The sequence below is a fragment of the Phalacrocorax aristotelis genome, chromosome 1 (genome assembly GCF_949628215.1).
Source record: "Phalacrocorax aristotelis chromosome 1, bGulAri2.1, whole genome shotgun sequence".
Classification (NCBI taxonomy): Eukaryota; Metazoa; Chordata; class Aves; order Suliformes; family Phalacrocoracidae; genus Phalacrocorax; species Phalacrocorax aristotelis.
Window position 1 is genome coordinate 135,606,807 of NC_134276.1, and position 26,996 is coordinate 135,633,802.

Consider the following 26,996-nt stretch of genomic DNA (forward strand, 5'->3'; position numbering starts at 1 on the left):
TTTCGCTAGGTCAGGTTGCTCAAAGCCCATCCAACGTGACCTGGAACACTTCCAGGGAGACAGCATCCACAACTTCTCTGGGCAACAGGTTCCGGGGTCTCACCACCACCATCATAAAAAATTTCTTTCTTACATCTAATCTAAATCAACTTTCTTTTAGTTTAAAAGCATTGCCTCTTGTCCTGTCACTACAAGCCTTGGCAAAAAGTCTCTTCCCATCTTTTGTATAAGCTCCCTTCATGTATTTAAATGTCACAAGGTCTTCACAGAGCCTTCTCTTCTCCAGGCTGAACAGCCCCAACTCTCTCAGCCTTTCTTCAAAGGAGAGCTGTTCCAGCCCTCTGATCTGAGGTCCCTTCCAACCTCAGCCATTCAGTGATTCTGTGTTTTTTCAAGTGCTCAGATTTTAGACACTAGTGAATAAATATTTGTGTGATACTTATGTGGCCATGTTCAAATGTGTGTTTGCTATTTTTTAGTAGGAACACTGATTACAAAAATCACCTTGTTATTGTTCCAAGTTTGAAAGTGACTCTGAGACCTTTCATTGATGTTGAAAAATTTAGTTGAGTGGAATTGGAAAAGGTATTTTGGTGTTTTTTTATGACACTTAATACATTATGTCTACTAGACATTTGGTGCATATTTCTATAAGCTTTTTGCATAGGAATGCAACTGGAACCTGCACATTCAACAGTGACATATCTTGGTCTATGACTGTGTGATATTTGTGATACAGTCCCACTTATACAGCAGAAGAAACTGCTCCCTTTCCTTGGGTTGTAATATTATGCTTCAAAATGCAGATTTTAAGTTCGTAAGATTTTTGCCATCAAAACATGGACAAGTTGATATTAATTATTTATTTATTTTCGTCTACGAAATACTGCTTTCCAGCTACACAATTCTTATTAAATATCTGCACAACAATTTGTGCTAAGATAAGCCTTCAGCTTAGTTTGGCATTATAAACAGGAGCAAATTTTACTTCAGTATGGTCACTTGACTGTCCATCTCTAGAACATATTTTACCCACAAAGGTCACCTCTGCATCTTGTGCATTTGTGTTCCAGCTGAGTGCTCCAATTTCATATATCACTTGAGTCTGCCTGTTTCAGGTGCCCACTGTTACTAGCTATGTTCTTCTGAAAAAAAGTCCAATAAATCTAAAGAATGAGAGAGGAATAAAATACAGGAAACACTGAATAGGGAGAAAATACTGGCTTTGCTGCTGATGGCTTAATCAGACTTATGTGGTCTTTCTCTGCCAAATAATATTTCACAACTGTGATTATTTTTGTTTCAAATCAGAAAAAAAGGGCAAGCCTCCTACAGAAGGAGTGAGCATTTTTTCCTACTCAGTTTCCTGATGGGCCTCAGGAATGGTGAGGAGCAGGGAGGGTAGGTAAGTTTTCAGGATAGCAGGCATATGTGTGATTGCAAATCACTGACTCCAAATTTCTGAAACAGAAATAGAAATAGGCTTCTCTGGAAGTATTTAGACAAGCTCTGCATTTTAGTTTTTCAAACGTAAAATTGCAAGTTTCTTTTTGTTAAATTTACAGAATGGGAACCTTAATCTAGCAAAAGGAGAAGTCCCCACATGACTCTAACCAGAGGACTGAAATATGAGTAACATTTCCTTTTTTACTTCTCATTTTACCACTAATACTAGTTCTTTTATCCAAGAGGATTAGGGGGAGATGGTGGTGGAAAGAGAATCAAAGATTAGAGAGAGGGCAAAAGATTAGACTAAACAAGCTTGAATGTGTAGGTTTAAATGCAGGTTCCCAAAATCCTGACTCTGTTGTGCAGAATTCCAAGTGCACACAAAAAAAATTCCTCTGATCATCTCTCATGGATTTGACTTTTATTTTTGGTATAGGACATGAACACTCATTTAAAACAAAACTGAAAACCTCAGAATTTCACTCGAAGCACGCAATATGTAGCTGCATTTACTGTGATTTATTTAGTAAATCATTGTGCATCTTTCTTCCTTGTTCTCTCAGCAGTCCTTAGCAGAGGTGATTTAGCAGCACTGTTCATGGATCATGTGGCTGTGCAACTTTAAAAATGATAGTATATTTTGCAAGGCCTACTGTTTAAGGACAGCAGCTTCTGCCTCCACATGAAATCATAGATGCATCTATTTTCTCTGCTAATTATGAGTATTGGGATCTTGCTGCAAGAACATTTTTCCCCACTTGGATTTGTTAAAGTTTTTATGATGCAGATGGTTTACTGACTGTCTACCACCAAGGGTAAAGAGCATGACATAGCAGAGAAGAAAACTCATTAAAAAGTAAAGCTGTGACACCCCATTCAAGGTTGCGTCTCTGAGCTTTGCTGAAAAATGAGTTACTTGGGCAGCTATATGTCAGTATGAAGCATCTGAAAGCAATGTAAGAAAGCTAAGTGAGCAGAACAATTTGTCTTTAAAACACATAAGCAAAAGGAAGGAAAATGTTCATGAGATTGGTAGATCTATTGAGACAAATACTCATGTTGGGAAAAGTAGGGAAATTATTTGCCAAGAAGCACTGAGAGTGGCTTGTGAGCTGAAGGCTTGTTTTGCAACAACAAGGCATGGATACAATGTTTATACTCTCATTTTAATGGACATTTTGTTGAACTGAAACGACTAATTACAGGCTCAATATTTTTTTATCACTGTGAACAACATAATGTCAAGTATACAGAACTGGCTGTGCTAATAAAACCTTATGGCAATAACAGACAGCAACAAGTTACTAATCTAGCAGTGGCTTTCAAAAAACAAAATTTCATCTTTTGTCTTTTTCAGTGTGCAACAAAACCTAAAGATTTGCCTATGAGTATTTTATGACTTGAAATTCCTCATTTCATTCAATTAAAGGGATGATTATATGCTGCCTTTTGAACTTTGTCAGTTTTAAATGCTTTCTGCAGACAAATAACAGCTGAGATGACATTGCTTTCAAGACAAATTGACATTGAATTTGCAGTAATTTCAAAGGACCAGACTTCACAGGTAGGTGTGCAAAATGCAATGATTAGCATGACTTGCAAAGCTAAGTGGAAAGACTGTTTCTCTAACTCATTGCTTACTGAGAATATTTCTTTTACTCAGCAGCATAGAACAGACTCCTGTGGGCCAACTAGTTTAATGGACCCTAGGCAATCTGAAAAAGATTTCTGAAGAGGATTTTTCTAAGGGAGTTAAGAAGAATTGCATGAAGGATTTACAGAGTGATTTAGAAGATGATCTGATATGTATAGGTGGCTATGGGAAAGAGTAAGATGCATAATTTTATGCAGAAGAAGTGCATGAAATTTCTTAGTTCTGAATTGCATTAAAGTTTGGAACATTTTAACCCCATATAAGAAAAGATATATCATCTGTTAAAATAATTATTGTATTGTGACTTAAGTGATCATCATACGTATAAAGCTAAGTTTTTCTCTCCTGGTTTAAGCCAAAAGAGAAGAACTGATTTAAGCTATATATCAAGGAAATTCAGGGTTAGGTATTACTCAAACAAACACAGTAATAGGTTGTACACTGCACATCTCAGGGCAGTTACTAGATGACACGTGCTCTTCTATTCTGTGCAGCTTGGCTCATCATGTAGCTGTTATAATTATGAGTCATTGAGGCATGAAGACATGGTATAAAATGAAAAAATCCAGACAGCAATAAGGACCAGGAACTTACCCTTTTTTTATAAGTTCCTGAGCTTGTGAATATTTAGCAGCCAGGCACAGGGACCAGTGCTTTATGTGTCAGATGGGAACAAGACAGGCTAATGGATTGTCCTCCCAAATGCAGTACAGAGCAGCAGACTTTTATTCAGCATTTCCTTCCTTCGTTTTATGCAGCATTTCACCCCCAGCAGTAGTCCATAATACCAGTGCTTTTCACATGCAACACTTTTCCATCAGCCAGGCCCCTGCAATCAACCATTGCTCCCCTCACTTGTCCGTTGACCCCATGCCCATCACACCAGTTCCCTCACATCAGTTTTGCTCACTGCTTCAGCTCTTCACCAGCTCCTCCTCACACCAGCCCCCTCAGTGAGGCCTCTCCTGCTTCCTCATGGTGTGATCTTTAAGACTGTCTTGTATTATCAAGGGTTATAAGATGGGGCCTCCCACCATGCCCTGCATGTGTTAGAACAGCAGCCCTGTACAGGTTACCCCTCCCATCATGCCCAATGTACCTGCATCCCCTGTAGACCAGTCAATGCTGGGATCCCAGGTAGTATCTCCACAGCTGCTGAGGCCTTGTGCTTAGACTTAGGAAATGCAGCAATTCCAGACTATGAGACAGCTGTGTGGCAAGAAACACTCTGTTGTTCCTGCTCCTCTAAATTACTTCTTCATATACATAATTAAGAGAATTGCCATATTGCTAAACACTCATTTAGCGAGGGGTACAGCTCACTTGTTGGCTGTTGCTACTGCAGACTTCTGATGCATAGCTTTAAGTCTGAAATATAATTAGAAGCTTGCCTAAATACCTCCACTTTCTCCAATTTACAGTCCATTTTCATTGAACAGCTCAAATTTGTACAAAATACACACAGGAACAAAAGTCCTAACGATAAATTTGGGTGTTCCTGAGAGATTTCAAAGATCTCTATTGTTTGCTAGTCCCATAGAAGAAAGATGCTCGCTCAGATGCAGTCTTCTCCTGGAACAGCCTCCTAAACAGCAGCGAAGGAGGCTTTGCATCATCAAAGGCCCTGTATTTGATGGTTGTTGAGTCTACTGTGCACAGTGACTTACTAAAAAGACACACTACAGGAAAGGTCAGAGGCAGCAATATTTATTCCATTTGTGGAATTCTGCAACAGAATGGAAAATGAATTTGAGAAATCAAAGAACTGGATCAGATGTGACATGGATAATTATGAAGACAGATGTCTCAGAGGAATGCACCATCCTTCCTAACACCCAATGCAGCAGAACAACCCACTAGCAGCTGGACTGGCATTCTGTATTCCTGGGTGTTAAATTTTGCTGACTTTCCTCAATAAAGATGTGTTCTGTATTTGTTTTTTGGTTTTTGAGCCCATAGGGCATACAATCCCATTTGAAAGCTTTTCTCTCTAACCAGGAGAGCTATAGATATTTTTATTTGTCTTTTAATGCAGGCTCTGATTGTGTTGTGCTTTCTAGTTATCAGTAGGTGGGGAGTGAAATTAAATCAAATGTTTGGAAATTTGTCGTAAATTGGGAGCTCACATCTGTGAATACCCAATGGATGGATTTTGACAACATGATGTGTTGCTCTTACATCATTGATGTAATTCTGGGAGTCAGGTATGAATCTTTAAAATAGAGTTCTGGAATCATATACTTAATTTCATTTAGAAAGGAATTTATGAGAAGTGGATAGTCATGATTACACAAGAATGCAAGGACTGAAAGAGGAAAGAGGGCATCAAGTTTCTGAAGAAAAAGCCCAAGGAGCCTGACTGATATGCATCACCAGAGGGCAAATTAAGCTTAGATTATCCCTGATGTTACATTAACCTGGGCTTAGACTTGTTTTCCCTATCACAAACCCTGGGACAGAACTGGCCCCCATAACGGCGTATCCCACGTTGGAGGTCTCTGCAGAGCACTGCATATTAGTGCCTGTCCAAGTAGCTCACTTGCTCAGCCACTGCAGGATCTACCACTTTCTCACAAATGTAAAATTTGTACTCGACACACCGTGCAGTGTCTATATTTGCACCCTGAAGCCACACACAATCTAGGAAAGAAATTGAGCTGGCTCGTTGGATCTGGAACCTGTGAAAAAACAACAGATATTCATCATCCCATGGAAAAATTCACAGGCTGGTACAAAAATTCCCAACTGCTGCTACCTATTTGACCCATAACAGTATACACGCTCTCTGATGGAACCTTGCCTAGGTTGATAAGTGAGTGAGTGATGGGTAACCTGTCTACTGGCAAGCAGTTCGGAGGGACAGGTGATTACTGGGTGGCAGTTAAAGGTTGCTGCTTCTGGCTCATAACAAATACTCCTGGATGTGGTCTGCTCCTACCTATGCAGTGACTTACAGATCAGGGGAGAAAGCTGATCCATCCTCCCACAGCCAGGGCCTCTCAGTTCCGTTGCGAGACAGCCCAATCCAGAAAGAGTAAGAACTGTAAGACTGTGCTGATCGCATTGCGAAGTCCTGTATGGAAATAAATGTAAAGCCTGTGAGTCACATCCCTGCTTCAGTCATAGCAGCCTATGATCTGGAAAAGAGAGGCAAATGAAAGTGAACTGCTCACACCTGTGCGTAACAGACTGTTTTGCAAGTCAATCTGCACAGTGTCTCCTACTCCTGGCAGTCAGCGCTGATTTGAAGATAAGCAAAATTAACCTGCTGAGAGCTTTCAGCAGCTCTCAGCTAAAAGAACAGTTGAGATAACTGAAGCCTGCATGTTAGCTGGGTAATGGGTGTAGGATATTGATGTCCCTCCAACAGCCTGGATGCATAAGTCAGGCACTAAAAGGCATTTGCATCATTTGCATCATAGTACACAGGAAATTCAAAATACAGGCAATAAAACCTCAGAGTTCAAGACATAATCCCATTGCCATTAAGGGTCTGGGTAGAAATTCCTTTACAGCCAAGAGCTCTTCTGGCTATGCTTTATCTGCTGCTTCATCTACAACTTAGGAGTCAGAAAAAGGATCCTCTTCTGCTCATGCGGGAGAAGAGGCCTGGGAGCAGGCCAGGACCGTGAGTTTTCTAATTGTGGACAGCAAGAAGCTGAAAGCCAGGCTTCTGATGTTTGCCAAATAGTTTGCTCCAGCAAGACAACAAAAGAGTTGCCGATGAGTACTAGCTAATTTTATTTGCCCTGAGGTAGAATGAGGATCTACATGTTAACCCCAGCTGGTGTGTTGCAGTTAATTCCCTTGACGTCAGTAGAGATGCACCAGGGAGGGTGCAGACACAGTACAGGTAGAGGGGCTCCAAAGGGACATGGAGAGTTTTTGCCTCTTGTTCCAGCACATGCATGCCATAGGATACTGCACCAGTGGAAGGATGGTGTGGCTGTTCAGGCAACAGTAAAATGCAGAGTGTATAATTGGAGCAAATAAAACCGTCTTTACCAGCTCTTCCTTACTCTCTATCTTAAGAAGTCTGGACTCCAGAGCAGAGCACTGAGCCTTGCTTTCTTCCCAAGTTTTCCATTCCTTTGAAAAGTGGTAGCAGCTCTCCCCATACTGTAGCCAGTTCTCAGGACAAGGAATACATTTATGTCCTTGAAAACAAAAGAGCACTCAATCAGGTTTGTTAGTGATGGCAGTCTCTAGTGGTCTAGGGGATCCCTGCAGGATCTCTAGAGCACTGCACAGCCTTCTATCACAGAGAGGCAAAAATTCTTTCCTCTTTCTGCAGCTAAATTCATGTCTTCATTGGAGACTTAAACTCAGTTGCCAGAAAACCAGAAAAACATTTCTAAATAAAAATCAGAAAAAAAAAAGAATTCTTTAATGTGACCAGCAAACCTGAAGGGTGCTAGTAAAATGCAAATAGAAGAAATTTTGGAAGGCTGAGCCATGTCCACAAAGACATGGATCTAGGTGGACATAAAAGGAAAACTAGACTTTCAATCGTATGGGTACATCTCTATTCATGTGGACTTTAACTTCTTGTTAACAACATCAGGGCCAGCTCTTCCCTGCTATGTGCTTTACAATGCAATTTATACTTAAACTTCTCTAGTAGCATTTCATACTTGCTGGGGATTCAGTGCACAGGCATCAGAGAGTGATGGCCAGTCAAAGTGAAAGATAATGAGCCCACTGCTCTTAAAGAAATACCTTTCTGACAGCTGCACTTCAACTCTTTCTGCCACATTATTTGGTTAGCTGCCTCTTGGGACCTTGAGTAATACTAAAGCCAGAAAGAACTCAAAATGTTGGATTTTTCTTTCACTCTTGCACCATTTGGGCAACACCATTTCTGGTTGGAAACTGAAATAATTGCAAACAGCAAAAAGACCTGCCAGGCAAAATATTTTTGAGATCTCTGGGAACTGGGTCCCAACTATAAAGTGAATCATGTTTGTTGCTTTGCAGTTCACAGAATCATTTTATATTGTAACAAACCAGTGCCAGCTGGGAATGCCAGCACTTGATGCTGGATGGCAATAGGTAGCACAGCACAGTGCACTTGACTTTTATAAGTAGCTTCTGGTTTGTGCTAAATTCAAATGCAGATATTTACTTAGATAATAACCTTGCCACTCTCTCACAAGATTTTAATTTATTATGATTCTCTTCCCTCTGCTATATGATAGTTTAGCATACTCAGCTCACCCATCATTAAAGTTTCACACCATTATTTTGCACAAGAAAAAAATATCCTCAGCATATGGTCCATAAAATCTTAAAGCCAGTGATTACACTTCTATTTGGTAGAAAGCAGCAATATTTACACTTCTGCATCGACTACCGCATAACAGAATGAAGCTATCTTGAGGAGCCAAAGCATTCCAGACGATTAAACCCAGTAGGAATTTTCCATCAACATTTTTTTACTATAATTCACTGAAACTGACTATGAAGGAAGGAATGGCAGCATCAATGAATTTACCTATTAGAAACTCTTTTTATTTTTTTTAAATCATCATGGCATTTTCTAATTAAAATGTTTGTTTTAGGGTATAAATCAGCTCCATTACAAAAATTCAATAAATGCACTTTAGAAAGACTGATACTTAAAAAGTTATCAAAATGGAAACGCAGTTGAAATTTGGTTTTAAATTAAATAATTCATGACAATTTCAGAGATTTCAGATTTTTTATTCCAATATGATTGATTAAAAAAAAATCAATCTGTAGCTACCATAATGTGAAGGAACCACCATCTTCCCACAGCTATGTACCTTTGAATGGGGCAAGTTGCTTTACAGTCTCTGTCAGGTTCAGATTCTGAGCCTGGAGGAGCTCCAGCTGCTGGTTGAGGCTTTCCATAATTGCCTTTTGCAGGGTGAAGTTTTCATCCCTTTCACATACAAGGTGGCAGACCAGGATGACTTGTATCACAGTGAAACGAGAATGAAATTGTTCCATTACCATTAAAGCTAAACTGCTCAATGCAACCTGGATAAACTTACCAAAGACACACGTACCTCCCCGTGACTGAATATACTTGACCTACGTACAGTCTGTGCACACCTATGAGCAAGACATAATACATCCCAGTTGCAAAGACTGGGAGACCTCCTGAGAGGGTAAACTCTTCCACCAAGGGACATTCTTGCGTCTTTAATCCTGAAGGTTAATCGTTTTCCTTAACTAATTTCTTAGACTTTTAGTTGTTCATACTGAACCCTGAGCACCCCTCCTGTGACCATACTTACACCTGGCAGCCAAGACTCCCACAGCTGCCACTGAACTTAGGCAGAAGACCAGAAGTGCCACTGTAGCCAGTCGCCAACAGGAAGATGGACAGGGGGAATCTGGGATAAACAAAAAGAAGGAAAGCAGCAAGAACAGGAACCTCTCATCTTTGTATCTGCAGCTCCTACATTGCACAAGACAACATGACTAGTAGTCTGCTCAGTGAATTGCTGAGTTTCAGACCAGTATGTCATATTACATTATGAAAATTTTCTCATCATTTGCCCATGGCCAGTCCTCCTTAGGAGTTGGGGGCTGGGAAGTGAGCAAGCCATGGAGGCTAGCTTAGCCAGGAGCATTTAAGAGAACATGAATTGGACAAATAAAACTGAACAGCACAGAATTTCACATGTGGGGAAAGAACACCAAGGAAGTATTTGTGCTTACAACATGGCTGAAATTTTCATATGCAGCAAGGTATTGGGGTACTTTTACTCTTGAGTGCCTAACAAGCCAAATCAGGAATGAATTCACCTTTTTAGAAAATAGCCTCAGAAACAGCCAACAACAAAAGACAGACCCCTGCAAAAAACCCTGAAATTATGGCATACAGATGTGAACAAGGTCACATAGCTGCAGTTCCACAGAAACAGTTTCATACCTGGAAATTCACACACCCATTCTTGCAATGCGGGCAAATGTGAATTTGCAAAGTCCCAAAACACAGAGGAAAGGATTTCTTTCACTTTACGACTTTTGTGTTCTTTTATTGGACTCCAGTACAAAATCTCAGTGGGAATACTAATAATATGTTGAAGTCACCAATAGAAATAACTGGCATACCAACCTGTGGTATTTCTGCCTTTTATTCCCTGTGTTCCCTAACCCTTCAACCAAACGGTTGAGAAGAACCCTACTAGATTACAGGGAGTTCAGCTTCAGCCTCCCAGTATAAAACTCAATGACTCATCCAAAAGTGAGGAGATAATCACTGGGTAACCAATAAGGGGAAATTTCCTTCAGAAAGAGCTCTTTAATTTACTAGATTATTATCAAATTTATCAAATTCGTCTCCAGACATTTACTCAGGCTGGAACATAACATCTATTTGCTTTGCTACTACCTTTCATACAGAGCGGTTCTAAAGTACTAATGCATAGCATAAAGAATATAGATTTGGGATCAGTCACATTCCTCCCTTCCTCTATGAACCTATGTAATATAATTTTTTATTATTTTTAAGTATAAAAAGTATTTGTCCATCTATTCCTTCCCTTGAGAGAAAACATTTTTGCAAGCATTTACTTAATTCAGTTACTCAGATTTAAATGAGTAAAGCTGAAAGACTTTAGCAAGGTCCCTTAGGCAGATTACTTTGCTAACTTCCAGGAGCTGACACTTAAAGACTAACTGGAACGTGTTTATTTTTACTTAACTGCACCCCACAACCTTAATTATATATTTTGTCTCAAATCTAAATAGTCTTTCCACATTCTCCAACCTTCCACTTTTTTTAAGCTCCTGGTCTTTTTCTGTCACTCCAATTTCTTAGAAGATTGGAGTCCAAAGGGTTCCCAGAAGCTGAGATGCAATATGCAGGTGACATCCTCCTCTGAGTGTCACATAAAAAATGTTCTCCAAGGTGAGAGCTTGCCTTGGAGAGAACTGTCCCCCAACACCACCAGTACCTTTTGCTCTGGCAGTCTGGAGCTTCTGGTCCTGGGATTTTTCCAGTGTCATGAACCTCAGGTCTGCGTATGTCACTTCTTCACTTGCCATTTCTGGCAAGGTTACAGGAGAATTCAAAAGTTTGGTTGCTCTCACAGGGATACAGGGATAAGGTTCTGGCTGGGATCAAACAAATGGTCAGTGTCATTGGGAGCTAACAGAGTGATTCATGCAAAAGTCAGAAGGTTTTTTTGGCTCATACTAATGGATTTCATGACACAGTAATGGTGGGGGTTGTTTATGTGCAGCAGAGTCCTAGAATAGTATGCAATGCTCTTGTGCGTACAACAATACAGTGGGGCATGGAAATCTCACGGTTCTCAGTTCCTGGAACAGAAGCATGGAGTTAACCAATTTGGGGGTACATTCTTTCTTCAGAAAGAAAAAGAAGGAAGGGGACAGGTGAGGAGGAAATTACATTAATTCAGGGTTAAATCTAAACAATTCCTTGAAGTTTTTCATCACTGGGGGGGGTTGTTTCCTGGCTTTATTATATAGTGATTAATATTCAGTAAATTCAGTCAGAAGTGGCATGGGAGGACTGGAGGAAAATGAAATGAGAAACCTACTGATCCCCTTTGCTTATTGCTTGTAAGCACATCATGCTTGTCCTGATGGAGTAGCACATAGACTTGTCACAGCCATTGCCCATTCCTACGACACAACGAAATGAATCCAGGTTTGCCAGCCGGCATTCCAACTATGTCTGTAGTGTAAAAGGGAATGAGCAGAAGAAATCTGCTGAACTAATGGGGAGTCTGGGTAGAAATTTCATGTACGATGGTACATGAAATGTACCATCAGAGAGTATGGAAGCAGTCCAGGTCAAGTCACTGGTGATAGTCTGACTTCTGCCTTTTAGCAGTTGTTTTTAAGAAAGCACAGCAGCATGCCATTGCACTAGGGCTGCCACTGCATCCAAGAAGGGGTCACCTGTCAGCTTGAGTGCCTGTACCATGCTCTCTCAAACATCGAGCACCGGGAATAAAATGGAGAAACTTAACTGGTCCTGCGTTTCCTGGTATTTCTAGGCCTGCTGATGAAATTACAGGAATGAGACCTGAACTTTCAGTTTTATTTCATATGGCTCTGCTGCACGCAGCCCAAGAACTGCTGGTTTCATCAGCTGTTAGCTCAGGAACAAAGATGAGCATGAGGTAGTACAGAATACTGACCCCCAGCACTGCATCTCACCAGGGGCTTTCCCAGCCTCTGCCAACCCAGGCTGCTAGAGATCAAAGCTCCCTGGGTACAGGGCAGAAGGCATTCCCAGACTTTTATCATACAGTGGAAAAATTGAGCGCAGTGTCTTAGACTCCAGCACCTGGGCAGACACGTATAGACCAATACATGTTAATTTAACAGGAGTGCCTTACCCTGTCTCCAGTGAGCTGCTGCTTTTGAACCCTACACCACATTTTCTGTCAAAAGGAGGTAACAACCCTTATCTCCTCAGTGGAAAAAGCATGAAATGTGAGAGGGAACTGTTCTGTTTCTTTATGCACAGTTTATTCAGCAATGATCTTGTTTTGTTTTACAAGCAACGGAGCCCTTTTGCATTACCATCATCCACTGTAAAATACGTTAAAGCTTTGATAATACCTTACTACATCTGCAAAAGTATTAGGAGTCCTTGTGAGCCCCACATGTGTTCCCATATTTTACACTTCTAAATGTCCATGGGGAAGTATTGGGTATGACTAATCAAGTTGGCTCTAGCGGAATATTCCTTTGAAGAGTAACAGAGAACCAGCAGCCATTTCTCAACAACTTCTAAGAGCACTACAAGAGCATTTTTTTCAGGTCTTTAAGAAGCTTTACTCCCAGTTAAGACCATGCTACTTAGGAAATAAAAGCTAGAACAGGCTTGAGATCCTTCCCTTGACACAACCAAAACAGGGAAGCAGAGAGCACAGAAAATACTTCTGTCCACACCACAGTCTGCTTTCTCTGGCATCCAAGGAAGGGTATCTTCAAATCACATAGCTTACTATGGAACGGACCCTTAGATTTTAAACAATGGCAAAGAACAATGGAAAGTCAATGATGGGATATCTCTTTCTTTTAGCAGCCTGTAAAAGTCTGATCACATTTTTAAAACCTTTTGAAAGGTGGGAAGGGGGAAATATGACAGAGAAAAGTCACTTAAATCTAACAAAAAAAAACCACAAATAAAAATAATATATTGATATAATTGAGGCAAAATACCAGGGGAATGTGGAGAAATTTAGACCACTGTTGGATGATAGGCTGGCAGGGCCATAGGTGCATTACTGAAAGCACAGTATTAATGGCAATGCAGTAGAAATAGAAAAAGATGGATCAATCAATTTCAGCCAGATGACTTATTATGTACTTTTGAAGGGGTCACTGTTTCAAGTCACACTGATGCTTTTCCTTTAGAGAAATTTTTTATCACTTTATCTCATACCTCTCCAGTTTGGTCCTTCTAGAATTTGAAATTCTCATGAGACTGAATTTCAGTTGTAAGCTGTACATACAAGAAAGGTTTTTTCTACAGCTCTGCTGGGTCTTTTCTTCTAAAACTCCTATAATACACAAAACAATTTAAGGAGAAATAGAGGAAAAGAATATTGGGCAATTCCCATGTAATTACAAAGCCAATAGGCCATGTGTCTGTTTCTTATTTGTCCACCAGGACTCAGAAACCTTCTTCAATTAGCAGACTAGTTTAGACAGCAGATGACAGATGGATGGATGGATGGAAGGAAAGAGAAGAAAGAGAGGAAAGAAAGAGAGGAAAGAAAGAGAGGAAAGAGAGGAAGGAGAGGAGAGGAGAGGAGAGGAGAAGGAGAAGGAGAAGGAGAAGGAGAAGGAGAAGGAGAAGGAAGGGGAGGGGAGGGGAGGGGGAGGGGAGGGGAGGGGAGGGGAGGGGAGAGGAGGGGAGGGGAGGGGAGGGGAGGGGAGGGAAGGGGAGGGAAGGGAAGGGAAGGGAAGGGAAGGGAAGGGAAGGGGAAGGGAAGGGAAGGGAAGGGAAGGGAAGGGAAGGGAAGGGAAGGGAAGGGAAGGAAGGGAAGGAAGGGAAGGGAAGGGAAGGGAAGGGAAGGGAAGGGAAAGGGAAGGGAAGGGAAGGGAAGGGAAGGAAAGGAGGAAGGGAAGGGAAGGAAAGGGAAGGAAAGGAAAGAAAGGAAGGAAAGGGAAAGAAAGGAAAGAAAAGGAAAGGAAAGGAAAGGAAAGGAAAGGAAAGGAAAGGAAAGGAAAGGAAAGGAAAGGAAAGGAAAGGAAAGGAAAGGAAAGGAAAGGAAAGGAAAGGAAAGGAAAGGAAAAGGAAAGAAAGGAAAGGAAAGGAAAGGAAAGGAAAGGAAAGGAAAGGAAAGGAAAAGGAAAGGAAAGGAAAGGAAAGGAAAGGAAAGGAAAGGAAAGGAAAGGAAAGGAAAGGAAAGGAAAGGAAAGGAAAGGAAAGGAAAGAAAGGAAAGGAAAGGAAAGGAAAGGAAAGGAAAGGAAAGGAGAGGAAAGGAAAGGAGAGGAGAGGAAAGGAAAGGAAAGGAAAGGAGTGCATGCTAAGGCATGTTTATACTGCACCACTACTTTTATAATTAGAGAATGGTAAATGGTTTTTAGCCTACCTTGGGAGAATACATTATGCTCATGAATCCATTGGTTCTGCTCTGCAACTCTAATATGCATCACCAGTGCTAATGATTCACCAGTTTAATGTGAATGCTTCGCGATTGCAACATGGGGCAACAAGTTTCTCTAGCTGCTATCCTGCCCTTAACAAATATTTAGGCACCAGTCCCAGGTGGTTCCTAAACACAAATAGTAACACATTACTGTAGAGCATTTTTTTCTCTCTCAGCTTTTCAAAAGAGAAAGAGAAGGTGAACATAATTATATGCATGTAATAACATTCTGAATAGCCACAAGCAGTAACAGAAATTTAAAGTAGTTCTACAAGAGAGAGAAAATTAATGGGTCGTTGAATGGAACCTACTAATTTAACCAACTGCAGGACAAATAGTATCCAGGATAGGGGAATCAACATGTATTCCCTGCAATTCAAAGTCTTTGGGGTGACTTGGCTGACCATGCAGGAAGTTCAGGAGTGGGCCCCGTGACTGAGCAGACTGTCAGTTGTGGGACTGATGTAGTAGGAGACTACCAGGTAAGACAGATGGTGGCAGAGCCTTAAAACAGGAGATATAAGACATATGTATGTATATATACATGTTGCATTGATATACATACACATACACATACACATATAACTATATATATACACATAATGTTGTATATAATTATTATATTGCAAATCCTTTCACTTCAGCAGAAACATCTCACTTGTAACATACACTCTGGATGTTGATCATATGGCTAAAGTCATTAGATTGGATCCACAGAGGTAGGACAATGTGAGTGGAGGGACAGAAAAGGTACTGGAGGAGGGAGAGGAATCTGAAATCCATTTAAAGAGGTCAATAACATGACCTTCAACCCACTCCCCTCAGGGTAGGGGCGGGGAGAGGAATAATTGGGAATGAACAAACTCAGAGACCCTTTCTGCTCACAGAAGGGAAGGGTCAGGTCTACAGAGATCTTATGATGCCCTTCACTAAACTAGTTCCACATCTAAAGTAAGAACTCGTAGCCACCGCTTTTCTCCTGATCTGACTGGAAGGCTTCAGAGATCCCTTCAAAAAAGGGAGAGAAGCAGGCCAAGAGAATAACAAACGGAGACAGGCAGAAACAAACAGGAGTTGCCAGTGACAAGGAGGGAAAGAGAGAAAGCAAAAACCTGAAAAGCAGAGAAGGATAAACCCAGAGGAGGGCAGAAGGAGGCAGAGCAGGAAGAAGGGATTGGATTCAACACACAAGAAACCTGCCCCTTCTCCTGGTCAGTGGACTGGTGAGGATGAACTGAAACAAGAAGACATCAAGCAGCTTGAAACATCAAGAGGCCACAGAACCACCCTACGGGCATGCACAGCCCAGTCATGATCTACTTTGTTTTAGGGTGTTTCTTATGGGTAAGTCAAACCACAGATTCCTTTTTATGGGGTCTCTGCTCAGTTGTTGAGTTGCCTTGAAAAGATGGAGGGGTATTAGCAATGGACAGTCACAAGAATTTCCCTGATATTAGAAAGAACTAGCGTATAAAGGGCAGACACACAGAAGAGAGGAATATTTGCTGCTATTCCAGGGATAGTAAGACAGAGGTCAGGGTACCCAGGGCAAAGGAATGAGATGGGTAGGAGTGCTGGAGGGACAGAGCAGAATTTAAGTCAGTGTGGGTATAATATGAAGCAGGACATTTAAAGGGTCTTAATACTGGAGCATGGAGAAGGATCTATATCTGTAGCATGACATAACTTGTGGTGGGGAAAGGTGAACGTGGTGAGGGTAAAGGTAAGTCATGGTCTGTGCTGGGAACAATGCTAAGCTGGATTTAGTGACTATGGGAAGTTAAGATATAAGAAATGCAGTTGGTATCATAATACTTCAAATCTACAGCAGAATATACAATGGAAACAACGGAAGATAGGTAACAGTAAATCCTTACCATAAGAGACTCAGACTGGTAACAGTCCAGGTGACAGAGATAAAAGTTGCGTATGACAAAGACTTAATTCACTCTAACTGTGTCTTGTTTGGTTTTCTCCTTCTAGTTCCACCAAGTGAGAGGTGAGGAAGGCTGTCTCAACACTGAACTGTGAGTATTTGTCTATCTTGCACTCTTTTAAGAAGACAGTGAAGGACAAAGGCAGTAATGGACATCAGTGTTATGACATGATGGCTGACATTTTCCAGAAAAGCTTATTTTAATTGCAACTATCGAAAACTCACATAAAATTTCCATTGCTTTGAATGTGAAATATATTACTATCTGTTCCACATACTGATCATGCGGTACTGTTCCTGCTATCTATCTGGATAACTGTAATGATTAAGAGCTTTCTGGTGTAATCTTGATTGACCAAGATTATGAATTTGGAATTGACCTTTCCTTGAAAAATTGGTTTGAAATATACTGCTTTGGTGAATATTAGTCATGGTGATGTCATTTGCAAGAATAACAGAAATTAAGACAAAATATGAATGCAGATCCCTAAGGTTTGCAAACCGAATTGGGCAGGCACAAATACCAGGGAAACAATAGAGAAAGCCAAACAGAAGAGAAACTCAGCTACCAGGGAGATTGGTGAGGTCAGACAACTGTGTCCTCCACAAAGCACAGTGAGTTTCTCATCATTTAGAAGCTAGACGGTAAGTGAGGAGTGAGAGGGGAGCTGGAAGAAGATACAGTAGGGATCTTCCAATTTATTTGGTATTCCGTGGCTAACTATTTCTTGTACCCTCTTCTCAGCTGTTCAGGTACAGAGTGGGACCGTTTGTGGTATATCTGGTAAGACGGCATGTTTAAATATCTGCATCTCTGGACAATTTCAGTAGCAAAGACTGGGATTAAATGTGACGTTATGAGGACACTTCTGGAACACCTAGTCCAGTTTTTGCCCCCTAGTGCAAAAGACATGGTGACAAACCGGAGCAAATCCACTGGAGAGCAAATAAAATGGTCAGGGGTCCAGTGGACATGATGTATGAGGAGGGGCTGAAAGGACCAGGTTTGTTAAGCCTGGAGGGGGAAGCCTAACTGCAGTTTTCCACTACCTAAGGTGGATCTAGAGAGAAGATAGAGCCAGCATCTTCTCAGAGGTGCCCAGCAGAAGGACCTGAGGTGACTGGCCAAGCTTCATCCAGGGAAATTCTGATTAGACAAAAGGAAAAAATGCTTCCCCCAAGAGTGGTGCAGCACTGGAATGAGTGTCTGGCAGGGACATGCGATCTCCATCCCTGGAGACTGTCCAAACTCTCCTGGACAAGGGCCCAAATGACCATGTCTAGCTTGGAGGTTAGCTCTACTTCAAGCGGGGAGAGACCTTAAAAGGTCACCTGCAAACAAAGTCTTTCTGTCCTGATTCTGTGTCCTCTCCCTTTCCAGGCTGGTGGTGGCAATTGGTGGGCTGCTGCTCCTGTGTGGCCTGGTTTCTGTCTGTGTGAGATGCTGTTTTCACTGCCATCAGACAGGGGAGGAATCGGGTCCTCAGCCCTATGAGGTCACCGTCATTGCTTTTGATCATGACAGCACCCTCCAGAGCACCATTACCTGTGAGTTGGCTTCGACAGAGACTGGGGACCTCAGCACATCCCGCAATGAGGGGCTGAACCGTAAAAAGCCCAGACGGTGGCACCCTAAGGCTGGCAGAAGGATGTTTGCGGCAGGAGGTGGGGAAGGCGGCATCTGTACATAGTAGAAATTAAGGTGCTCACCAGGCTTCATGTAGCAAATGCAGCCAGATGGTGAGTCAGCTGTGAGATGTGTTTGGGTAGAATTAGGGCAGCTCCAGGCCTCGGTGGCATTCGAAGGAGGAGTAATTGTGGGATGTTGCTGATGGGGGCTTCACCTCCCCCACCCTTTTTAGGAAAGGATGAAGGGGCAGGAAAAGGAAAACATTCAGACTATGGGAAGAAAAAAGCCTGTGTGCTGCAGACATACTTGTCCTTCGCTAATCGCATGGTGCTTTCAGGATGAGGCAAATGGCTTTTTTCTCCTCTGTTTCAGCTCTCCATTCCGTGTTTGGGCCTGCTGCCAGGAGGATATTAGCAGTGGCACACTCCCATAATGCTGCGCAGGGAACGCCACCCCTCTCCGCATCAGACACTCCTCCAGTCTATGAAGAAGCTCTGCATATGAGCAGATTCACAGTTGCCAAGGCGGGACAGAAAGTGCCAGACCTGGATCCAGTGCCAGAGGAAAAACTGCAGGCATCTGCCGAGGGCAAGGATGCCCAGCCAGCCCTCCCAGGACACTAGTGCTTGTTTTTAATGAATGGCAAATAATACATAATAGTTACGTGCAGAGACTAATTCTTCTGGGCAGGGTTAGGAATATTAGATTAAATTCTTTAGTCTAATGAGAAAGGGGGAAAAGAGACTAAACTTCCAAATATTTTCAGATCCAGTATATTTTGATGGCTCCTTTTGACACCTCCTTGAGATAATTTGCCATTGGCATTCTCCATGTCCATTTATTATATACACACATCAGCCGTATCACAGTTTGCACAAATAAGCAGGCTGCAGGATCTAGGTGCTGAGCCACTTTGCAGGCTGGTGACCTGCAGGGAGATTGCAGATGCAGGTGCTGTCTCATTCTGCTTCCCTCCAGCCTAAGTTTACCAGGTAAGGCAGAAAGGTTTTCATAACAGGGAAAACAAAGACATGTGAGAAGGTCTTAATACCAAATAATAAAACCAAACTTCTGGAAAGTGCCAACCATTTATAGTAAATTGAAAAAAAAAAAAAAAGGACCCGTTTAGGAACACAATCTGCGTGTAAACAAAAGACGGAATACATTGGTAGTATGTGCAGTGTAGTCCCCTAAATGCCCCACAGGATACATAGAATGAACAGAATACAGTCTGGTTCTGGATATGATATATATCAATTCTGAAATAGTGGTCACAAGCTCTTATATTTGAATTAAAAAAATATGTGTGCAAAACCAGATCAAACAAGGGGAGGAGCAGGAACACTACCTCTGAAATAAAGCTCAATCATATTTTAGTTACATTCACATTGTATCATTTATTAATTATTCTTACTGTTGCTGTCAAAAGCAGATCAAACTAAATAAGACCATTTAAAACATTTAAGCCATTTCTCAGATGGAAATAATTTGTGAGTGTTTCTTGATCAGTACAAATATGTTGAATCATCCAGAGATATTGATCAAATTGTTTGGATGAACATAGGTATGGACCATCTGCAAAATGTTTTCTTGGACTAGGTACTCATGAGAAGGTGGCTGTTGAATTACATCAGTATTGTCTCTACTCCACATTCAACAACTGAAAACATGAAAGCAGAAGGATATCAAATATCAAATTATAAGCAGCCATGAATCAATCACATGTATATGTTAATGTTGATATGAATTCACAGGTCACAGCTATCACATCGTTCTGAAGTGCCTGCATAGTCCTTCCTATTGCAGTACCCAAATTCTCACAGTGCCTGATATGCTGATCTTCACAATGCTCCTGTGAAATACATAAGAATACGGTTATTTTGTAGATAAGGAAAAGAAGGACCAGGTCCCCAAAAGTGTTTAGGAACCTAACTGCTGTTGAGATTACAGCCACGGAGAATTTTAGAGGTTGATAAAATAGCTTCAAGGCTAGCATAAAACAGAATTGAACAACCGAAACACCTTTGATGATGTTCCGGACCTTGCTTAGTCACAGGAATTTTGTATCCAAGGGAATTTAATGAGGGTCTTGACTTCCTAGGTCACAAACTTGTTCCTGAATTGCCTAGTCATTACCTAATTGTACCACTAATGTGTGATAAACTGGAATGGAATAAATAAATTACGTATAAGGCTATGTCTCTTCTGCTATACAGCACATTTGAAATAATAACTGTTCATGGAACATCTACTAGAGTGAACTATTTCATCAGCCACTCTCTGAAGTCCAGTTCAAGCCTGACTCCTCCACCAAAGTGCAGAATATTTCCTGGAAGGCCCTTGTTTACTCCACAGTAAAAAGCTGAAGCAGAGATATTCGGATCTGCTGAACATACGTCAAGCACTATCAATCCCAAAAACTTCCTACAAGCCTTCACAATCATTTCCGGAGGGAACATACCATTCCTCCGCGGCCTCCACCCCTTTCCTCCGCCTAGAGCCTCGATCTGTGAGGACACTTAACACGAGATGGCAGCCGTGCTCCACAGGGCAGCAGTCCTGCCTAGCAAAACAGGCACGTGCAATTTTTAATAATTTGTAATAATAATTACACTATAATTTTTGTGTAAGATGTGCAGTAAAAAGGAAAGTTTTAAAATTCTTAGTTTTCCCCTCCTCTGCATTAAATCACCTCAGCTATCCACTTTCTCTCTTTCAAGGGGAAAAGTTACAGCTGGGTATTACCTGCTGATTTCAGTGTATTTCCTTTGACCAGAGCCAGTATTATCTAAAACTCCTGTCCCTTCCCCACTGCTTACACCCTTCTTTGCTTGTCTCACTCGCAGTTGTTAGGTGCTAGAGCAGGTACCCTCAAGTTTTTTTACTGGCAAGACATCCAATGTATTTCAATGTCACTTGCTCAAGGATTGTTTCCTACTAACTTGACTTCAGATTACCAATTTCAGAGAAAATATTTATAACTCTTGCAAGGCAGCAGCCTCTCAGAGCCCATAAGACATGACAAAACACCAGATTAAAACAAACAAACAGAAAACAGCAGCAGATCTACACTCTATCTAACCATACAAGGTTGTATATGAAAGCAAAGACCAGGTGCCAGTAATGGGAAACACTTCACTCTTGCCCTCAGATCTGTTATGATTCAAAGACATTCTGTCCTCATAAAAAATCCAAAAATGAGGACATAGTCAATAAAGATCACATGTACTTTGTGAAAAGGCAGGACCATGCCCCATGAAAACATAGACCTAGTTTACTTATTTACAGAGATAAACTGCTACTTGGTACTGCAATTTTCTGTTATTCAGGTGGGTTTTTTACTCCATTAACAGTGGTTTCATCTCCCTGTTGAATCTGGACTTTGAATATACTTTGTGTGTTGTATTATATTGGCCAATAAGCACTTTGAAATCTTTTATGCTTTCAGACTGAAAATTAAGTACAAATTTTAAGTATTATTAAGCATAAAGAATTAATACTTTCATGCAACATTTAAACAAATATTCAAGTAGCAACTGTTTCCCCACGCTTAAGAGCAATAGGGACATGAACTGCTCACAAGTACAGAATAACACACATTGGAAAATAAATAAAAGGTTTCTGTTAATCATCAAATCATTTTAGGGTTTGTTCAGCTGCTGAGTACAGCCACTGGTGTCAAGCTGGCTGCACTGGAGTACCCATTTTCTGCAGAGCATTTCAATATCCTGCACAACAAGGGAAAGTACCACCAAAAGCAATTCTCTTCAGTTATGAATAATTAAGTATCTGCATCCAAAGATCCCCATGCACTTTACAGATTTTAACTATGTTGTCAAGCTGCCTACGCATCAGACAAGCCTTAGTATTGATTTGCAGATGAGGAAAATTATGCACAAAGTTCTGAAGGTAACTATATCATAACCAAGTCACTGACCTTTGGTTCAGCTTTGGCTCACTTGTTCACTCAACCCTTGACCAAACACTGAGAAAAGGGTGGGACGTGAGCAAGCATAGGACAAGGGACATCGAAGGAGAAAGAGCCACCAGTCTCCACTGGCTACATTTAGCCTGCACATGGAGTAATTTGGCTGGAAGTACATGAAGGGAACAACAGTACACTGACACCAGGTGCTGCAAAGGAGTTGTCCACGCCACCTTAGGTTCCCTTAGAACATGTGGTACTTGAGAAGGACCGGTCTTCAGAAACGCCTCACCGGCCCCACTGTTGTGTTGCTCCTTTGGTTTCACCTGACTGTAAGTAACGATAGCCATCCCCACAGGCCACTCCATTGGCTGGAACAAAGGGATCTGACTTGTGTTATTCAGATCTGGAGTTTTGTCCCTTGCTACTGCTTTTCACCAAGCAACAAGGTGTTTTCCTTAATCTCCCCATAACATCATTTGCATGCATTTAAGCAACCTGAGACACGGGTGGGCCATGCAAAAAATCTGGGAGGAATGAGCAGCTTTTTTGTAAAAAATAAGAAGCTGTAGAAAATAGAGCAGTGAGATAGCAGTTCAGCACCGACAATACAGAGCCATCTCCTAGAGGAAAGGAAAACATCTACACACTTAACCATTGTTTCCTGTGAGTGACTAACCCTGTGCCTTCACCCAGGGCCAATGTACCCGTACTGGCTCTGAGGCTGCTATGGCTCCAGTGTCACATGAAACTGGTGACCAGTTACGAGTGGTGCAGGAGACACACCAGCAAGGACTGAAAAACTATCCCTGTGCCATGGATGGACATCACACAGAGCAGAATCACAAGTGACTTCTGGTATGCCCGTCTGTGGTTTAATCACCATTCAGACTGCATGGTGGAAGTCTTCTGACAAGAGAGGCTTTGATATGCTGAAAGCACACTAAAATTAAAAAAAAAAAAAAAAAGGAAAAGAAGTCAGGCTATGGAGGTACAAACAGGATAAGTACCCAAGGGCAAGTACTAATGGAAGAAATACCCAAGGGAATCCAGACTTATAGGTAGATGATCAGTAGCTCCAGGGGTTCCCAAGAGACATCCACCTAGATGAAGTCTCTAAGAAGCACAGGGCAGGTAATGGATATTTTCACCCTTAATTCACAGAGTTTTAGCCAGTTGTGTAGATACGCCTAAGCTAGCTTCACTTCACAGTAGTGCACTGCAGAGCTCCTAGCAGTGCTCCTGGAGCACTGCATGGTTCAGCACAGGCTGCAAACCCTGCCCCCAGATTCTGTGTAAATATTTTTATCTCCTGCTTCTATGACTACAGCATTGGCAACACTTGGGGAATCCCTTTTAAAGTGAATCTCTGCCTACATGAGCTGCAGACACAGCAAGACACTACGAGTATTTTGTTTTGCCACTCTGTGGACCACTATGTGCTGGCAGTCCAAGGTAGGAGAGCTAGCCAACGCCATTTCCAGTTCCTCCCTCTAGCACACAGACCCAGAATGTGGGGTTTGTCACATGCCCATGGGCTGACATTTTAATAAGAACTCTAAGTCAGATGATTAGCTGTTTGTCACTGCTTCTGCATGTATCATCTTCCTGCCTGCTGTTGTGCCAGTGACATTATTGTTATTATTGAGCTGGAGGAGAGAGCCGGGAATTCAGTGCCTGATGGGGAGGAAATGGGGAAGTGGGAGGAGCCAGGCTTGTGGCTACACATCCAGGGCTACATCATCAGGATGGGAAGAGTTCAGTAAGGAGATTTGTGATCCTCATGTGGGATTTAATGGAGGAGAAGTCACCCTGCAATGCTCTCACAGGCCACCTCTTTGCATCAGACCAGGGAAGAACCCTGAAACTCCTCTCTGATTTGTCAACAGAAATTCAAACTAGATGTTAGCTCAGCTGTATTGTGTATAGTCCTGGAGATGGAAAAGAGCAATTTACAGGACAACAGGTGTTTGACATCAGTCTGTTAAAATTGCCAAAATGGGTTGGTGTCCTGGGTGAAAATTTTTTCTCTCTTTTGTCCTTGGGGAAGAGGCATGTACATCAATATAGACTTTCAATACACTTTAGCAACTGCTATGCTGCAGGCAGTTAGGAAGCAAGGAGGCCAAACACAGGCATTATAGAAAGGTTCAATACCATGAAACCAGAATTTTCCCCAGGTATAAATCCTGGGATTCCTTCAGCCTAGGCTAGTCGCTATGGCACTGCACAAAAATAGTTCCCTCCTTCTGACTCACCCTTCTGAGATCCTCTGACGCTACATGCAACCATAGAGAAATGCTCATATGTCCTAGGACAGACAGAAACAAGTTGATGATGCTTCCTGTATGAACCTTATGCATGTGAACTAGTGAAGGCCAGGACACACCGGTCTATGCCATTCCCACTGTGGGCTGCTCTATCCTTAAGAGATTTGGGCATGCAACTGTTGGAGCTGACCATCAAGCTGTGCAGGAGGTCACACTACACCATACTGAGTAGTAAAAACTTAGGCACTAAGCACCTGCCAGCGTTCTTGGGGGCACACTTCAGCCATCCAAAAGTAGATGTCATGATTCAGGTGAGAAAAATCGCACCTCAAATGGCAATTTACTGCCATTGACCACAAAGGCGGTTTAAAGAGACAGGCCCAGCTGTACATGACTACATTTTAAGTATACGTGAGATTTCTATCCCATGCCTGTTTACACACCTGTGCCAGGCAAGATTTTCTGGGAGCAGCCTCCATCTGAGCATATCTGCAACCAAGTAAATGTATTTCCTCCATATTTTTCCTACTCAAGTTCAAGATGAGAGATCACAGCACACCAGGGCTTGGAGAGGGAGCATTACCAAAAAGCCTCTGAGTTCAAGAAGTGTTCTATTGAGTGCAAAGGTGAATGGTGGTCAGTATATGAAACAGGTCTCTGTGAGGCAGAGGACAGAAGCTAACATCCCAGATCTGCTGTGGGGTTTTGTAATAGGCCCTCCCTGCCCCTGGTGCCAGCATGAGTCCCACTCTGCAGGTAACTCAAGTGCGCATATGAGTTTATAGCGATAAAGCCACCAGTACTATGAGTTTCTTGGGGCAGCCTAAAGGATTTATATGAGTACTTCTAGAAAAAAGCTTGGGCTTTATGTTCCCCTGATCCTGGTTTTATCATTAAGGAGCACCCAGCTTGCTCTTCAATTTCTTCAGGATTCAAGCTGACTCTCTGCTAAAGTCTGAATGTTTTCCATTCTAGCCGCACTGTAGAAACAGACTGCCAGCAAAACAGCAACGGTGTTTTTTCCTTCCATTGCTCATTCTGAGTCAACACACTGGCACAGGGTTGAATCAGACATAAGAAGCCTGGGACCTCTCACCTCTGCAACTGGTGTGGCCGTGGAGATTCACCTTATACATCCAAGGCAGTCTGCTGTCCCACTCAACCTCTATTAGTGAAACCTTAAACATATATATATGCTTCTTGGGTGAAATGGAATAGCGCAGGAGTTACTAGTAATTAGGAAAGGATCACAGTTAGGAGTGGAAACTAACACCTGAGAATTTTAACACGGTCATAAATAATGCTTGGGCCAGATAGGAGGATATTAGCAATGAATGCCTCCTTAACAAGAACCTCCTTAAAGAATACAACTCAGTGGAGCTTCAAGGACTGACAGTGGAAACAGCCTGCTACAAAGGTTGTGAAGATAAGGGAAGGCCACAGATCAGCCACCAGTGAGTGATAATAGGGAACATTTCAGCCCAGAAGGCACCCAAGCAGAGTAATTCCGCCAGGGGGAGATTGCGACCACCGACTCAACTGAGGGACGAAAGGACTACCTCCCTACTCTCCTTGAACATGCACAGTGAATTAAAATCACACTGTAGCTTTAAGTTTAAGCGAAGAAGATACAGACTAATGGAAGAAGAGGATGCTCAGTCAGGTCAATGATTATGTATTAGATAGGCGTGGTGTGTTAACTTTCATGTATAAATGTCAAAAATGAACTTCAAGGGGTATGCATGCTAGGATTTATCCCCTGTGCATCTGGCACCATAATAAGGAATGCCTGCTTCTTAATACTACATTGGTGTTAAGGAGTTTTATTCCCGATTTCATTGACACTAGTACAACTAAAACTGCTACACAAATAAAAGATCATCCTTGGGAAAGTTCTGCTCCTCTGGATGAGGTATGCAAAGAAAGAATTAGTTGATGCACTCCATCATTGTCCCCAGGGTAGCAGCACTTAATTGTTGTGCTGATTTGAGCAGGCTGACCCATCCATTAATACCTTCTCTTTTGCTGGTCAGCAAGTAATTGTAAGCCCAACTACCCCTAGAAAAAAAACCAAAGATATTCCAAGTATGTATCAGCTGAGTAACTGGGCTAAAATTGGCTGGCTATTTTGGCTTGTTTGCAGACAGTTCCCTTTAACTGTCTGCCGTTTGTAATGTGCATCTGGTCTGGCACATTACCTGACACGCTTTCTGTCCCTTGTTGTTCAGTTGAGATGTTATAAACAGGAATAATCCAGATCCAACGACGAGAAGGACGGTCACGAAAAGTAGCATTGTTTTGGTCTCACATCTCGCAGCCACTTCAAGAACAGGTCAGCCTCATTAGCCCCGTTTCAGAGACGCAGAGGCATTCGAGCCTCGCACACGGTACACCGCGCCTTAGACCCCCGCCAAGCCCCGCTCCCACGCGCGGAGCGCCGCCCCACGCCGCTGCGCCGGTCGGGAGAGAGGGAGGAGCAACGCGGCCGTCCCCGCAGTCCTGAGTGGCTTATGTGC

General features: G+C 42.1%; 2 protein-coding genes across 5 annotated transcripts; one reads left to right on the top strand and one right to left on the bottom strand.

The window, feature by feature from the left end:
- Positions 1–4,794: 4,794 nt before the first annotated feature.
- LOC142065099 (C-type lectin domain family 1 member A-like) lies at positions 4,795–26,921 on the bottom strand. Of its 4 annotated transcripts, none has more exons than XM_075110945.1 (9): positions 26,679–26,768; positions 14,663–14,845; positions 13,506–13,623; positions 11,035–11,190; positions 9,367–9,465; positions 8,890–9,039; positions 7,109–7,260; positions 6,058–6,176; positions 4,795–5,781 (listed from the first exon to the last, which is right to left on the bottom strand). In XM_075110945.1, exons 4-9 carry the CDS (start codon positions 11,123–11,125, stop codon positions 5,619–5,621), a joined length of 774 nt encoding a protein of 257 aa, XP_074967046.1. In that variant the 5' UTR covers positions 11,126–11,190; positions 13,506–13,623; positions 14,663–14,845; positions 26,679–26,768; the 3' UTR covers positions 4,795–5,618. The 4 variants fall into 4 exon arrangements, with proteins under 4 accessions (XP_074967046.1, XP_074967035.1, XP_074967026.1 ...); XM_075110934.1 differs by having other exon boundaries at positions 11,035–11,194; XM_075110925.1 differs by lacking the exons at positions 13,506–13,623; positions 14,663–14,845 and having other exon boundaries at positions 11,035–11,194; positions 26,679–26,921.
- Positions 15,601–20,482, top strand: TMEM52B (transmembrane protein 52B). Its single transcript, XM_075110964.1, has 5 exons — positions 15,601–16,063; positions 16,703–16,746; positions 17,401–17,439; positions 18,037–18,203; positions 18,658–20,482. The coding sequence occupies exons 1-5, from the start codon at positions 16,016–16,018 to the stop codon at positions 18,906–18,908; spliced, it is 549 nt and encodes a 182-aa protein (XP_074967065.1). The 5' UTR covers positions 15,601–16,015; the 3' UTR covers positions 18,909–20,482.
- Positions 26,922–26,996: the final 75 nt, after the last annotated feature.

Bases quoted from the DNA above. Each gene is read 5' to 3' on its own strand.
- TMEM52B (XM_075110964.1), top strand. From the start codon at position 16,016: ATGCACAGCCCAGTCATGATCTACTTTGTTTTAGGGTGTTTCTTATGG. The intron at 16,747-17,400 runs GTGAGTATTTGT...CCCTCTTCTCAG, and splicing joins GGCTGTCTCAACACTGAACT to CTGTTCAGGTACAGAGTGGG. The intron at 17,440-18,036 runs GTAAGACGGCAT...CTCCCTTTCCAG, and splicing joins GACCGTTTGTGGTATATCTG to GCTGGTGGTGGCAATTGGTG.
- LOC142065099 (XM_075110925.1), bottom strand. From the start codon at position 26,774: ATGCTACTTTTCGTGACCGTCCTTCTCGTCGTTGGATCTGGATTATTC. The intron at 11,195-26,678 runs GTAATGTGCCAG...GTTTGATCCCAG, and splicing joins AGGGACAGAAAGCGTGTCAG to CCAGAACCTTATCCCTGTAT. The intron at 5,782-6,057 runs GTAAGTCACTGC...GTTTTTTCACAG, and splicing joins TCAGCTTTCTCCCCTGATCT to GTTCCAGATCCAACGAGCCA.